This window comes from Amblyomma maculatum, chromosome 8 (assembly GCF_055883805.1).
Source record: "Amblyomma maculatum isolate TAMU_Amacu chromosome 8, ASM5588380v1, whole genome shotgun sequence".
NCBI lineage: Eukaryota > Metazoa > Arthropoda > Arachnida > Ixodida > Ixodidae > Amblyomma > Amblyomma maculatum.
In genome coordinates this window covers 44,447,053-44,463,084 of record NC_139351.1, presented here as the reverse complement: position 1 = coordinate 44,463,084, position 16,032 = coordinate 44,447,053, and the positions used below count along the sequence as shown (strand labels likewise).

At 44.2% G+C, this 16,032-nt stretch overlaps 1 protein-coding gene across 2 annotated transcripts in view; it reads right to left on the bottom strand.

Annotated features, from left to right (window-relative positions):
* Positions 1-8,251: 8,251 nt before the first annotated feature.
* LOC146181077 (ubiquitin-protein ligase E3C) overlaps positions 8,252-16,032 on the bottom strand; it is a 65,736-nt gene continuing 57,955 nt past the window's right edge. For both annotated transcript variants that reach the window (XM_084576242.1, XM_084576243.1), the window contains 3 exons: positions 13,759-13,917; positions 12,206-12,463; positions 8,252-8,733 (listed from right to left, as the gene is read on the bottom strand). In XM_084576242.1, coding sequence (XP_084432368.1) covers positions 8,563-8,733; positions 12,206-12,463; positions 13,759-13,917 — 588 coding nt within the window. In that variant the 3' untranslated portion in view covers positions 8,252-8,562. The remainder of the gene's footprint in view (positions 8,734-12,205; positions 12,464-13,758; positions 13,918-16,032) is intronic.

Sequence of the window (16,032 nt, the reverse complement as noted above, 5' to 3'; positions counted from 1 at the left end):
AAGCTATGGTGGCTGCGGACGTTAAGAAGCGGCAGGTTTTCTTATTTTTTTTATTTTTTTTTTTTTTTTTTGCGAGTCATCCATTATTGTCATCAAGCTGAACGTGCGGCATAGTGTAAGCTATGGCGGCTGCAAACGTTAAGAAGCGATTTTTTTTTTTATTTTGCGAGATTCGATTGTACTGGTCGCGCTGATTGTGTGACATAGCATGAGCTATGGTGGCTGCGGATGTAAAGCAGCTTTTCTTTTCTCTTTTTTTTTTTTTTTGCGAATCGTTCATTCTTTTCATGCTGATTGTGCGGCGTAGTGTAATCTATGGTGGCTGCGGACGTTAAGAAGCGGCGTTTTTTTTTTTTTTGTTTTTTTTTCTTGCATTTGCGAATCAACGAAAGCACGTCGATCGTCAGCTGCGATCATAACAGCTTTTAGCATTGTTCGCTTCAAACGAAATTTGCAGCTGTCACGCTTTCCAATGATTATGTGGCAGCAGACTTTGCCCGCCCCAAGTGCGGCGTAATAAATCGAACTAGGCTTGTGAAATCAAGCTATCTCGGGCACTCTGCCAACTGTTCGCTCCCTGCCACCGCAGGAGTTAACATCAAAAGTATAGTCAAAAGATAAACATGCCAGGATGTTATCGCTGCGCAGCTTGTTGGCGCGCGCCACCGACTAACTTTTTTTTTCGAATTCCCGGCAGCAAAAGTGGAGAATGGATTCATTATGCGAGTGGGTTGATTACGCAAAAAATACAGTATCATTTTTCACGATCGCTAGCGGCATCTCAAGCCGATTTCTGCATATATCAAACTATTTCGCGATTCCCCGAGTTCCATGTATCCGGGTTTGACTGTATGCGCCCTTAGTTCGGGCCTAGATTTGAGCAAAAATGCAAGTTGCGCGCGTTTACAACTCAAATTAATTCGCGGTCCCCAGGCAAAAAGAAAGGAAACCAGGAGGGCTCTAAATAACGCACCCGTCTCTTGGCGGTCTCCCAGGTTGCCTCCCACGCGCTGCCTCGCGTCAAAAACAATAGTTCACTACGGAGTGACACAGTTAGGGGCGAGGCAGAACGCTGAGAAACGCGCTGCCTCGAGTCGAAACAATAGTTCACTAGCCCCGCCGGGGTGGTGCAGTGGTAAGACGCCCGACCACTGTACCGGAGTACCCGGGTTCGAACACGACTTCGGCGCTAATACGTTTCGATGGAGGCGTGGCATCCGTGTGCTGTGCGATGTCAGTGCACGTTAAAGAACCCCAGGTGGTCGAAATTTCCTGAGTCCTCCACCACGGCGTCTCTCACAGCCTTAGTCGCTTTGGGACGTTAAACCCCATAAACCATAAACCACGTACAATAGATCACTACGGAGTGACACAGTCAGGGGCGAGGCAGAACGCTAACAAAGGTGATTTATGCTGGAAACGAAGAGGCGTCCGTGTGCTGTGCGATGTCAGCGCACGTTAAAGATCCCCAGGTGGTTGAAATTACTCCGTAGCCCTCCACTACGGCTCCTCTTTTTCTCTTTCCACTTTAACTCCCACCTTCCTCCCTTTCCTTACAGCGCGCGGTTCAGGTAGTTCAGGGGTCCACAGACACAAGTGTGACAGATACTGCGCCTTTCCCTTGCTGTGAACCAATTATTATTTATGCTGGTACCTCGGAAGAGGTCAGCAGCCCAACCCCAACTACCGTCCGCTCCTAATTCGCAGTGATTCTATGCATAGCGGCCGCATGCTCGTTTGGCTCAAAAAGCACCCTAACCTAGAACGCGACGTACGAAATTTGTGAGCTACTAAACCTTTTACTGCGTCTTGCCCAATAACAATGCAACTGGGCTGTCGAGTCACGGCCGCATCTGATTTTGTTAGCTCAAACCATGTACGGGACCTGGGTAACGAAGAAAAATAGTTTTTATGGAGCCCTGTACGTTGGCTAGCCCTAGCTGGCATATGTAGAGCGAGGAAATCGGATGATTTTGTTCTTGTATGAAACTGAAACTTAGTGCAAGAAACTCGCAGGAAATGATGTCCAGTGGCGACGTCAGCAGAGGTCAAGAAGGTTATATAGAACTTCTGGAGTGGTGGTCCCCCATATGGACGCCAATGCGAGCGGGTGAAGACGGCCGAGCCAGCGGCAGCCATGTTGCAAGGGGCAAAAAGCACACGGCGTCGGCCAGCGCAAGCGCATTGCGCGCGTTTTGCGAGCACTTGCGCGCATGTGAATTTAAGAAAATCTTAATGAAATCATGTTGTCGTCAAAATCCATTGTATAGACTGCCAATTTCTTGTTTCATACGCCTTACATTGTGATAAGAGTGGATGTAATTGGGACCGAGCTATCATATGCTCTCCAGATTTTTTCACTGCTTCTTGGACCAAAAAATAATCTTGCGCTGCGGCGCACATATAGCACATCCATAAACTGAGTTTCAAAAAAAAAAAAAAAAAATTAGAGCACACAGCTGACGAACACTGTTTCGGGATGAGAAGATGCCCTTAAATCTGCATTGCGGCACGTATGCTTCGCTCACAGTATAAAAATTTTCTGTCCAAATGAGCAGCATTTGTTGCCTGCTTTACCAATGCTGAATCAACTAAGTCTGTTATTTTAATGATATTAATAGCTCTGGAAAACTAATTAACACGGCGACTTCTAGAACGTGTGACATCTTTCAAACTATTTTGGGTAGCACTGCGAGAAAAAATGACAGCCTTCTAATAAAAATGTTTCAAGCTGCAAAAGTTATAATGATGTTACAGAAATTATGAAGTGCAGGAAAAAAACAAGTGTCTTCTTTCAGTTGTTTCTGCCAATAGCTAACCGAGGGGACGCACGTGCCAACGCCAGATGTTGGTTTCTTTCAAGCGATCAAAAAAAAAAAAAAAAAAAAAAAAAAAAAAAAAAAAAAACGGGAGCCCTTATTATTCCTTACGTGCTGTGAATCTGTAAACTGAGAAAGTCTCACCCGCGTTAGTTCGGTTTTACATCGTTTTGCGTAGTTTACCATTTTATTTTGAGTTCTACTCGTAGAGACCTTTTAAACGATATATGACTATGTTTTAGCCTAAAGTTGAATTGTTAATGAAATCACTTAATTAAAGCTCATTAGCTAATACCAGCAAATTGTATAGTGCAATATCTCGTTCTCGATACAAGCTATTTAACGATATATGACTTGATGCTGTAGTGGAAAGTTGAATTTAATACAAAGAATTAATTTATTTTATTATTGATAGCAATTAAGACTTACAATAAGTCTAGTGCAATTATACTCGACATAAGCTATTCAACGACATAACACTTGAGGCTCTCATACTCAGCATAATGAACACAGCACATTTATACGCACTGTATAAATGCTGTGCTGTAGGATCCAATAATGCTGCTCATTTTTATACAATTTGTTTTTTCAGAACTTTTTAGCTGAAGTTTTATCCCATGCGATCCAAAAGAGCGTGAAGATATCCAGACAAGTGCAAAGTAGCGTAGAGTCGCAAATGGGATATTATATATGGAAGCGCCCCTTGGCGATATCTCCTTCTTGCCCCTTGCAAGATGGCGGACGCCGGCTTCACTTTTCATGCACCGCCTCCACTCCAGAAGTTCTATACAGGGTGTTTCATCTAAGATTTTACCTATTTTTTAAAAATAGGAAAATTAGGTTTTATTGTCGATTCTTCTTTTAGCTGTTGTATTAAGAGTAGAGAAAAATCAAGAGCCTTAAAAGGTACTAATTAGATTATTAATTAACTAAGATTAAATAATTAACTTTTTCTTTATACCAGCTAGAAGCTACTTTCAAATTGCAACAGTGAGCTACCGGTGTGAGAATGCCAAAAGCTATTTTACACGACAAGAAACGTGCATTTCTTAAGGACTGCAGCAGTGGCAATTCTGGTCACTTTCGACGCACGAAAACGAAACCTAGCAGACGAAGCGCGGAATTGTACGCGCCCACGAGTGACGCAGTCGTGACGTCGCCGGGCGAATCAAGCCGTCTGAAGGCGGCTGCTGCCGCTCGTGAAATACTCGTCTGGCGCTGCATCATCACATCCAGTGGTGCGATATCTGTGCATGTACTGCTTTTCTTTTTATTTCACCCTCTGGGAGCCAAAGCTTGTAGTCAAGAGGGAGGGCTGATTTGCCCATACCATCAGCGCTACGCCCGCACCATGACAAGCTTCGCCCGCAATGCGTTGGTGATATCTCAAGATCCTACCAGATCATGACGCAGCTCCAGGCGCGTATTTCGCGGGCGGCAGCGGCCGCCTCCAGGCGGCTGGTTTTTCTCGGCGACGTCACGGCTGCGTCACTCATGAGCGTGCATAAGTGCGCGCCTCGACTACTAGGTTTCGTTTTCGTGCGTCGAAAGCGGCCAGAATTGCCAGCGCTGCAGTCCTTGAGAAATGCGCGTTTCTTGTCGTTTAAAATACTATTTGGCATTCTCACACCGGTAGCTCACTGTTGCAATTTGAAAGCAGCTCCTAGCTGGTATAAATAAAAAGTTAATTAGCTAATCTTAGTTAATTATTAAGCTAATTAGTACCCTTTAAGGCTCCTGATTTTTCTCTACTCTTAACACAACAGCTAAAAGAAGAATCGACACTAAAACTTAAATTTCCTATTTTTAAAATATAGGTAAAATCTTAGATGAAACACCCTGTATAACATCCTTGGCAGAGGTGATCGCACCGCCTGCTCTACTGCGATGTTATACACTTTATTTCGCTCTGTCGCTCTAAAAAATAGACCACACAGTTGGAAGATAGTGGCTTTTCCCTTGCACCAAGATGTTAGGAAAAGGACTGCACATACCGGTTGTAGTTTGAACTGTTCGCCGTAACCACTGCATACATCGACCATTTTTACCGGGCGTCGTGTCTGTACTGATTTATTACGTGAGCGAAACCCCAGAAGACCCGCATGTTATCCGAAAAAAAAAAAAAAAAATAGAACTGCCAAACATATGGTGCATATTGTGCTCAAAAATCTCTTTTTGACCGCAAATACACTCTCAGTGATGTAGGTGACTGATCTCTCCATAACTGTCCCACCCGTCGGTGTGCCGTCACTTCCCTGCCGTCCTCGAAGCGGATGTGAAATTCCATAATCACACAGACATACGACTGTCTTGCACGGCACATCGGACAAACAAAGGACCTTTGATATTCGCTCAGAAATGAGTGCAGCGGCAGCGGTCTACTGTGCTCATCTACCAGCGTATGTCTGCCGCATCTGCAGACGGCTTAGAAAAGGAGCATTTAAAACTGCAACTCGATATTTTTATTCTCGATCTACACATCATTTGAAAGCGGCGTAGAGAGCGCGGTTCACGAGGAAGAAAATGCAGTTGTGTAGGTGGGCAAAGCTTCACTTTTTCTGCACCGGAAAAAATCCTGTTGTGCCATCTACACCGGCTTAAAAAATATATATAACAGTCCTAATGCCAGACGGATTTACGTTTAACCTGGGTTTTGGCTTTAATAACCGAGATGTCGTCAAAGCAGTCAGCCCGCTGCTAGCATATGGAGAAAAAGTGATTGCATCACTGGGCACGCACACCGATGATATGAACGGAAGGTACTTCGATGCCAGTAGTGCTTCCAACGATGGCCGGCCCAGAGAGAATTGTAAGTGCGCCCCGTTTCCAGTCCGACCATGCCTTGATGAAGTGCATAGGTTACTTTGAAATTGCTATCTACAAAGTTACGTTGAAGCGAAGCATGTCTTCGCCTTTGCAACTGCTCTCTTCGGCAGTCTGCAAGCCATAGCAATGCTGTTTGGAGCGAAATCTCTATTACTCCACGAACAATGCAGTTTTGCCTCGCTTTGCATGCTTGACTTGCAAGTCCGACCAAGGTCAAACCACCCCCCCCCCCCCCAGGACTAACAATATATGACTATGTGTCATCACTGTGCGTGACAATGGCATCTACCTTGACACTGACCTGGTTCAACGTTGGTTCTAGTCCCTTGCATCACTGCCATAGACATCGGGATCCGTATTATAAGTTTGGGTCGTTATCGAAAGTGTCACCATCTCCCTGACCCCGAGTTATCTCACTCCCATTTCCATTCACTTCCAATTCCGGTGTTTCCGCCAGTCAAATAACTCGAGTTCGGGGAGATAGCATTTCAATAATGACACAAGGACCTGGCTTTTGTCAAGTCATCGATGCAGCGAGTGGGACAACAGCATGAACAGATACTCGTGTGCCAGGCCTTTGGTGTCAGGTAGGTCCACTCTCGCCTCAAAACTGTGATGCAACCATTCTTTGTGCAGCATTATTACGGGTGGCATCATACCATTTCGCTGCCTATATGGAATGCACCTGCGTCTAGTTAGCGATATGGATTCAGACCGATTTATGTGCCTCCAACGGCATGTCCTGTAATCACCTCACGATACCATGTAACTTAGCGCAGCGGGCATTTTAGAATCAAATTCTGAGCTAGACTATTCATATCTGATTCGTTTTTGAGCTAGCCTATTCACATTTAGCTTGGTTTATCAGATAGGCTAATCATAGTTAAATCCCGTTACAAGAGACATTCAGTTATAAGAGACATTTAAAAATGGTTTGGTTGGTTTTCCTATGTCTGCCATGTTAACAACATTGCATACAAGAGACATGGTTACAAGAGACACTTGGTTACTAAGGACAACTTTTTCAGGTCCCTGGAGTAAAATTTTCGCTATTTAGAAGAGACACAACCCAGGTGTGCTCATGCAATGCAGCTGAAGCATACCAACTCGTACATGATGCACTTCAGACTCCCTCAGCTAAATTCTGTTCCATACCAGCATCCTTTTGTTGTATATGTCAGGAACTGAGAAGGAGTGCTTCCCCATCATTGCATTACTGTCACCTACGAAACTAATCAAAATGCATGAATGACATCCAGCACTTTTAACTCCTCGCTGTTAAAATTTGATCACAAGATGAAAGCTCAGAATCCTGATGTTTCTTTGTGGACAATGCTTCTTGCAGCACCAAAGTTCTCGTGCTCAAAGCCGCCAAAGTGATTTTTTCCCTTCAAACTCCACACCCTACCTTCAACCAATAGACAAAGGCATTATGCACTCTGTCAAGTTGCTGTACAAAACAAGGTTGGTAGAATGCGTGTTGCTTGACAGACAGCAAGTTTGCTGTTCAGGTGATTTCAGGTGTCTGGAATGGCCTGATAAGTGAATCTGTGAAAAACTGTTTTAGACAAGAGGCTTTAAATGTGGTGACATGATGTAAGAGGTCCCATATACGGATACTGTAGGAAGCTTCCTTGAAGATGAAGCATGGGCGTGCATCCAAGAGACTGCTGAGGTACCATAATGTTTTGAGGAATTCGTATCTGCAGATGTGGATTTGTGTGCTCCCGAAGAATTTTCAAGACTATGCAATTCTCGCGCAAGTAAATAGCACGTGCCATAAAGGGTGACTACGAGGACATTTCAGAGGAAAAGTGTCAGCATCTGAGGGTGACGAGCATGTAAGAGTGATTCAAAGTTAATAGAGCAACAGGAAGGTTTGCAAAGTGAAGTGCTTTACCTCTAGAATTTGGGAAGGAATGCACTCTGCACTCACAAAAATGCATACTAGTATGAATACCTTCTTTAAGCTTTCCTGAACAATTTCCTGTTAATGCGTGTTAATGAATTTATATGCTGATGTGCAGTAAGCTGATCAACACAGTGCTTTTATAATTTTTGGTTACAAGAGACCTTGCTTAAAGGAGATACTTTTTTCAGGTCCCTTGAATGTCTCTTGTAACGAGGTTTTACAGTACTTCCTTTGGTTTCAAAAAAGCACATCTGCAAACCCTTAAAGCTAAAGCAGCATTTGCTTAGGAGCCATTTGCCTCACGGTCAAAGACAGACTACTATTTAGCGCAGCACATTGGAATACACAAAATTGCCGAAGGTTTAACTGCTCTAAACCTTGTTGCTTGCTGATGACGTTGCAAGGTCCTCTGCGCAATGTTCCGAGATGACCCAGATTCGCTTGGATCCATGGTGAAGCACGCACTGCCTAGGCGAGCGTTGAGCAGCCAAGCACACAATGCGCCACAGGCGGTCTGACAGCGGGAGAGCGCATGTACGGTGATGGAAACACAGTGGCGAATGTCCTCTGGCTCAATGAAGGTCAAGGTCACCGAAGGTCAAGAAGAGCCGTTGCTGACCTCGGCCTAAGGTGGCGTAGTGAAGCTTTTGCTTCAAAAAGGCAGGTGAGAGAGGCACTAACAACTGCCCCCCCACAGGAAAAAGGACCTACCTGTGCATTCCATAAATCTTTATTTTAAATTCTATACATTCCATTGGCTGGTGGTCAGTTGGTTTCCTCGATGTTAGCGGCAGCGGGACGTTTAGTGGCACCAACCTTGACATATCACAAGTGGGGGAGAGCTAGCGGCCATGATGGCTGCATCGCAGCTCCATTGGGGCAGCATTCGTCTGGATGCTGGTGGCCACCCATTGTTGGGAAGATGTGCCACTCGGCGCCTCCTTTAAACTTTGGCAACCTCTGTCTCTCTAGCCAAACTAGAGTCTGTTGTGACGGCCGGCGCTGTTAGCTGAGCTCAAATCCAGCGCCGGATTCGATGGCATACAACAGCTTCTCACGCAGCTGAGTCTCGTCTGTGATTTCGGGTAGCTTGAGCAGGTTCATGCACGTCGATGCCGTGGGAAGGCGCTCTTTCTCAGGTCCAGCTGAGTGGATGCAGAACTGGGGGACCAGGTCCTGCGCCGAGAGCAAAAGCATACCTTTTAGAGCTGGTTTTGAAAGAGCTACAAACGTGAAAAGTCCTAACTTAATATCAGTTATCAGTTAGATTGACAGGGCATAATACGTTCACTTTTAAGAAGGGGAGAGGCTGTGCCTGCTCAAAATTTTAAATATTCTGCACAGGCCCAAAAAGTCCTTTTGCGGCCTACACTAGAGATTTAAAAGAGTGCAGTTCTAGGCCAGTTGGTGGGACATCGTAATGAGTAACTATACATCAGTGTCTTAGCAGTTGCTTTGGGGGCCTCGTGAGGAAATTTTTGCCACTATGTAGCCTTCTATGATGTTGTACCCATAACCTTCATGGCTGTACTATTAGCAAATAAGCGACGGCCACTTTGACTCGACATGGTCTTTATCGGCTACTTAGCTCATGGTGTCAGTGCGACTGTTGATAGAGTTCTGCAGCAGTTTTCCAAAACCTATTTTCATTCCAGCAGCGTTAACAAGTTTGGCAGGTATGGCATTGTGTTTGGCTCCATTGTGTGCAAATGACGATCCGCAGATGGGAGTCATTAATGCAATCGTGTCATATACTTAAAAGCGGGGCTTTAATTTACCCCACAGTTTCTGGCTACTAATCTTCATCGTGGTTTCCTTTGTTCCTCCTTTCCCTTCTTCAAACATTATTCTTATTTCGCCCTTTCTACCTATATTGACTATGTATTTACTACTGAGACACATCTCTGACCTCTTACCCACCTTCGTGGCATGCACTTTGATTCACTATAGTGGGATTGATCCGTGCCAAGGTCAACATATGTCGCACATACTGGTACTAGTGGCATGAAGAGGTATGGCAAAAAGCGGAGTGAATGCGATGATAGCATGACTATGGCTGAACAAAAGGTAACATCACTTGAAATTGGAACATTGGAAATAGCCAGATTCAACATTTCCGTGCCGAGTTTTCTCATCAAAAATGATTTTTCTTTACAGGCCGATGGTCTTCAAGGAGAGTGTGACTTTATATTTAGGAAATTGTTTTTGGTTCTGGCAAGTCTGAAAAATCGGTCAGTGCGGTAGCATCAATGGCTGTTGTATGCAGCCTGAGATGCCGCTGACGTCATGATTACAAGAGTTGAACATTTGCTGTATGTTCAACCATAAGCAACAGTGGATATATATACCCGCAATCTTGTCTACGGTGAACTTCTGAACATGTCACCCACGTTAAGTACAGAGCAAGACGTGGGCGCAGTAACTTTTTTTTTTTTTTTTTTTTTTTGCATCCAGTGCGCACATCCACAATCAGGTTGCATATAGTACCTATCTTAAACTGCATGCATAGAAAGTACTAAGTTTTCTCGCTTTCTAAAGTGAATATTTTTGATCGTGAGTGTACACTGCCTAGAATATACTGGCTAGTGTGCCGTGCGGAGGTGTCTAACAATGGGAGGAGGTGCCGCGCCGGCGACGCCTTCCAACTTTGGCCGCCAGCGGCACTGCTAGTCGTAAAGGTGCCGTTGGTGGTCCCGGCGGTTCCGTTGCGTTGGCTTGCTACTGTTGCACCGTCGCATTTACGAATCGTTTCACTCATGCTTACGCAGTTTCTTTTTTTTTTGAGGTCAGAGAAATGAACGCTGCACCGAATATAGCAGCAACAGCTTTCAGCAGTTATGCCACCTATGCAGCGGAAGCTGCGAGTGCGAGAACAGGGAGCTTGTAAAAACTGGTGTCTCGCATTTGCAGCCTCCACTGTGCAGACTCAGAAAGCTCGCTTCATGCTGCTGAGTCAGAGAGGCTACATTTCAAACCCGTACGAGGTATAGTTTTATGTTCGACGCGCCGAATGTAGAACCCTGCACAACTTATGGGGTGAGAGACAGACTGCAAGCGTGTTCCAAAATATGTTGTCAGATTCGAGCTCTGATCTTTAATGAGGGCACTTTGTGAATTTGAAATTATTCAGGATTCGGGTTTCAGACATTCGTCTAAATGGTTTTATGGTGTTCTGATTGTCCTTATTGGGCTTGCATTTGCGTGCACTAGTTGTGTTCAGTTTTACACTTCTTAAGTTTCACTGTGCAACAGCCTGATCTTTAGCAATCAACATCAGATACCTAGTTTGTTACAGTTATTAAACAATAAGTTCAGTGCCATATGTTTACTTTCTCAAAATCTTTCAGCAGTGGCTTCAAAAGTGGTTGCTTCATATATACTTTAGCAATTCGTGTTGGACATTATATGGATGAGAATTTAATTGGCACATCTTGTGTTATATATGTGGATTGATTTTTTTTTTCAGCTTTCGCCTTTTCTTTCCTTACAAAATTTCAATGTCACCAAGACGCTGCAAGTGGGAAAAATCTATAAATTTATAGATAAAACGCTGCAAGAGAGAAAAATCTATAAATTTATAGATATATTTTAATCAAGCAAAATAAAATAAGTCCAAATAAATGCGAGTGAATCCGAAAAAAAATTAAGCACCGCCATTAAGGGTATGACACGATAGTTTCACACATGCGGATGATTATTCAACTTTTTTTTTTTAAAATTTTTTTTTTACCTTTTTACACAGCTATACTTGGCATCCTTAAACAGCTTACCGGTATCCTCTCTAACTCTCCAACCACCAACTTCTACAGCGCACTCAGTAATGATATCTCTGAAATTATTGTTTATTTCTTCTAGGGTAATGTCATCATACTCAGTTAGAGCTGAATATCTGTTCTTTACCGAGATCCTGAACTCTTCAGCCCTCCCCCTCACCGCTAATTCGTTGATAGACTTCTTTCTTACTAAGTCGAACCCGGATATAGTATCGAACTGGGTCTGGGTCTTAAAATTGGTTTTGTTATTTATTGCCCAAATTTTATGAAACCTCATAGAATTATTCAGCTTTTTCTACTGATTTCAAATATGCAAACATTTCTCTTCTATGGCGATTAAGTTCTAAAGGTATTAGAGAATTATTGCTACTCTCTGCCCAAACAATAAAGAAAAAAAAATGCTAATCGAAATTAATTTTTATTATACAGATAGATACTATAAAGTGTAAGAGATGCAATGTTGGAAGTAGTTTTAAAATTGAGCTAATAATAGAGATTTAGCAGCTCACTGAACATTGCACTCAGAGAAATGGTAACTGTGTAAGGATTTCAAAATAAGATATAAAAGTTTTACAAGTGAAAATAAAAAATGTGCTTCCAACATTGAATTCCTTAAGCTTTATATAGTATCTACCTGTATATTAAAAATTAATTTCTAATGAGCATTTTTTTCCCTATAGTTTGAGCAGACAATAGCAATAATTCTCTAATACCTTTAGAATTAATTGCCATAGGAGAGAAATTTTTGCATATTTGAAATCAGCAGAAAAACCTGAACAATTCTGTCAGCTTTCATCGAATTTGGGCAGTAAATAACAAAGTTAGTTTTAAGACCCCTTTCCCCCCTTAAGCTCATGCAGTGGTAGTAGTGGTACCTTGAAACCGAGGAGGGGTGGCCGTGAGCAGCTGGTGACGAACTTGAGCAGCAGCCGTCGCTGCCGCTCATCGAAGCCGGCCAGTACTCGCCAGAAGGCCTGCACCACGGGGTGGGCGGGCGTGTAACCCCCCTCGTAGTGGGTGTGCTCACGCAGGTCCTCAATGTCAACGGGACTCTGGGCCCCCGACACCAGTACCTGCAGCTCGTGGGGTGCAAACAGCCGAAGCCAGTGCGCCGGCAGGAGCTCTTCCAGGCCCTGGGTGTGCGCCACTCATACTGGTCAGCGCATGCACATACAGCCGCTCAAATCTTTAACTAGCGCGCATGACGGCCATATTTTCTTCGATTCTGAGCGTCACAGGCGAGCTAATCTGTTAAATGTCGAAGTGTAAGCAAGAGCTCACCATGCCCTTGTTCAATCTTGGCCTTACGGCACGTTTTATCTCCCCTAAGGCGTAGGAGCAAAGAAAAGGGGCCCATCGCGCACGCCAGTTAAAGATTCAGGTACCTGTACATGCAGGCTTCTCGACATTATCCACAGCATGGGTCTCAAGCTGTGTTCCAGGGAACACTGGATTAGTAAAATACTGGTTTGAGCTAGATTGTAAAACACAGCAAACACAAAAGCGCTGAAGTCCGTGTTACCTCATTTTCGCTTTCAGCGCTTTTGTGTTCGCTAAGATGGGGAAACCAAGCAAGCCATTGCAAAGAATCCAGTGTTCTTAGCCAATACAAAAGTGCTGAATACGGGGACAAGAAAGAAGATGAACAAGTGTGCCTGACCGTGGTGCTCTTTCTTGTCCCCGTCTTCAGCCCTTTTGTGTTGGCTAAAAACACTGGATTCTTTTCAACGGGTTCCTTGGATTCCCTGAGCATCTCGATCCACTCGTGCCTTCAATAGCTATTTTTCGTTTCACACACCTGACATTCTGGAAACAACCACAATGCAACTGCTGACAGCCAGCTGTTTCACGATGTAGACAGTCCCCATTAACTGAGTTTGGGCATTTGTCTCGGTGGTCGAGCATTTGCATGCTTTTTTCCATGTGTGCGTTGGCAGGAGAGTAAGGAAGCCAAGACACGCAGGGCTTCTCGACTCTCTTTTGAAAGCCACTGGGGTTTGCTGAGGCCAAAACGATTTGAGAATCTCTCACCTAGAGGCAAGAAGGGCATTGCAGTCATTCATCCCATCACCACAGACAGTAGGCACAGGAATTTTGAGAAGTGCACACTTTGTCTCTGACTTGGCTAGTGCTTGGCAGAAAAATTTGCACTCATAAAATCGTAAATTTTCTAGCAACCTCATTTTTGTTAACTATTTTCCCTTATTTGTCATTACTTCTGACGTTTATGCATCAAGAAAGTGACATCATGCCGCGTGCACTGTGTGGGGGTGAAGAAGCAGGGAACTTCATTTGCGACTTCCGGAGCATGACGGAATGTAGATGTCCATTACCGTCAAGTAGCTTCAGGCTGCCGCAAACGTCTGCCTGCCTCCACGAGAAAATGTAAACAGCGGCAATGCAGACACCCAGTGTGGTGGGGGCTCACCTGTCGAAAAGCAAGGCACTGCTGGCGCAATTGGGCATTGAGCAGGTGGTCGGCCAGCACGTGCGTGTACTCGATGCGGTTCTCAGCCGTCACTGATATGGAGGCCCCGTTTGGCTTCAGCTCCTCCACTGTGCTGTTACCCAGCTGGCTGGTCACCACCTGTGATGCATTGGTGCGTATTGTGAGGCCTTGTTTCTTGGAAGTGTGGTCCCCGAGTTTCGAGCCTCAGGTCAATGAGTGGGTCCCTGGCACACATGTACCTTTTAGTCCGTGGCAAGCAACATGTGGCATGTGGCATGCATGCGATGCTGAGATCTGTGCACTGTGAGCTATCTGCGCCAGCACAGACACCATGGTGCCCTGCTTTTTCCACACCGGCAAAAAGGAAGCATCAGCATTTCATATACTATACCAACGGTACCATCACAATATGTTTATCTTTTGCCTTTAGCTCTAGCGGTGGTGAAGAGGGGGGAACTTGGTAGAGGTGCCAGCAGCATTGACAGGAGTGTTGGAGGCGGCTTGCTTGGCCCAGTTTCAGTATGTTCGCTTTATCACAAGGCGACCAGGGTGGGCGCCGTTCACTACCCCAAAATGATTGGAACGCGTGATAGAATCGATGGTGAAGTACCTTATTTTCACAGCAAAACCATTAGATTGATTCGGACAGCTTTTGTAGTAAGACAAGTATCCTAACGGCTCAGAGTAGTTCGCGCAATCTGCTTCGCTTGCTGCTCTTGCTTTCTCTCCATCGGCGATTGAAAAGGCTGGGAGGAGGTGCTATGTTACGTGCACAGTGCATTTTCTTTTTCGCAATTCCCTCCAATCGCCTGTGGCTCATACTAAATTTACTTGTGAACAAATATTTATCATGCTCCATGCTTCTTTCCCTTACAAAAATGTTATTTCCATTAAGCCCAATGCAAGATGCATTATATCTTTGTCCCTGGTGCTGTGACGTCATTCACATGTTCTGTTAAATTTGATGGCAGAACTGGAGGCAGCCAAATTGAAGCAGTTTTGGAGCAATATTCTGTTTCGGAGCAGAATGGAGCAGCACTTCCACCCCTGTTAAGGGGGGACACTGGTCTTAAAACTATTTTCCTTATTTACCAATCAAAATTGATGCAACTTGGTGGGTTTGTGTAGTTTTTTGTGCAGATTCCAAAACTGCAATTATTTCTTTTGTGATCCAATTATTTCACAAGATAATTACATCAATTAGTCTAATTCTTACAAGAACAAATACAAAATGACCAATGAATAAAAACTTCAAATGAACACATTGCTGGACACTGAAAAGAATGATGAACGCAATGTTGCAAGCAGTTTTTTGATTAAGCAATTATTTCTTGTTTTATTGCATAACAAAGTTCAAAGGTCAAAATACAGCATATAATGGTCACAAAAAAAAAAAGCCACTTTAAAAATTTTGAACAAGAAATTAAAAAATCTACTTGCAACATTGTGTGCTCCACATATTTGGCTTCATGCTGAAAAAAAAATTATTACTCTATCTGCAATAGGTGCCGAGATATTAAGGCCGCAAAACTGCAAGTGGTCGACAATGCATGTTTTGAGAAAAGAGCAAAAAAGAAACAGGGGATTATTTAACAGACATTCACAGGTGTAATGCACACATTTACAATTTAAAATGGCTAGAAACCTCCAGGAATGTAGTCTCTTTGCTTTCCAATGTCCCAGTGTCGCCTCTTTCATTTTGATTTGCAGTTGCAGCACATTCATTTGTCACTTCTTCGGCTGCGCGAGTCACATGCAGGCAGCGGCTTTTTCTTTTTTTTTACGTACGTGGTTTTGCTATGTCTTCGCATCAAAACCGCGGTGAGGAACGTTTATTGCGAAAAAGAAATGTAATTTGGAGCTGTTTGCTGCTTCCCAGTGCTCTGCATTGCACTGGAAGCAAGTGCATTCACTACGGACTATGAACGAGGTCCGATCGGCGCAAACGCGCGGCGAGCTCTACGAAGACGACGTGTCCCGCAGTTTACGCATTGGAGAATAAGTTTGACGGCGATTTCTTATCCCCGTTCACTTTTTTTAAATGCCAATATTGCCGCCGTATGTTTTACGCTTCGTCAATCTCGGTAAACTGTTTAGATCTGACGATCATGATATCGCCTCGCCAAGCGGACAGCCCGCCGCGCTGCCGACATAGTCACGAAAACAATCCGTCTACCGCTTCGTTGCCGGAGTTGACGCGAGTTAAAGCTTATTCTGTTTTGAGCTTATCTTTCTCCTCATCTGCGGCATGCG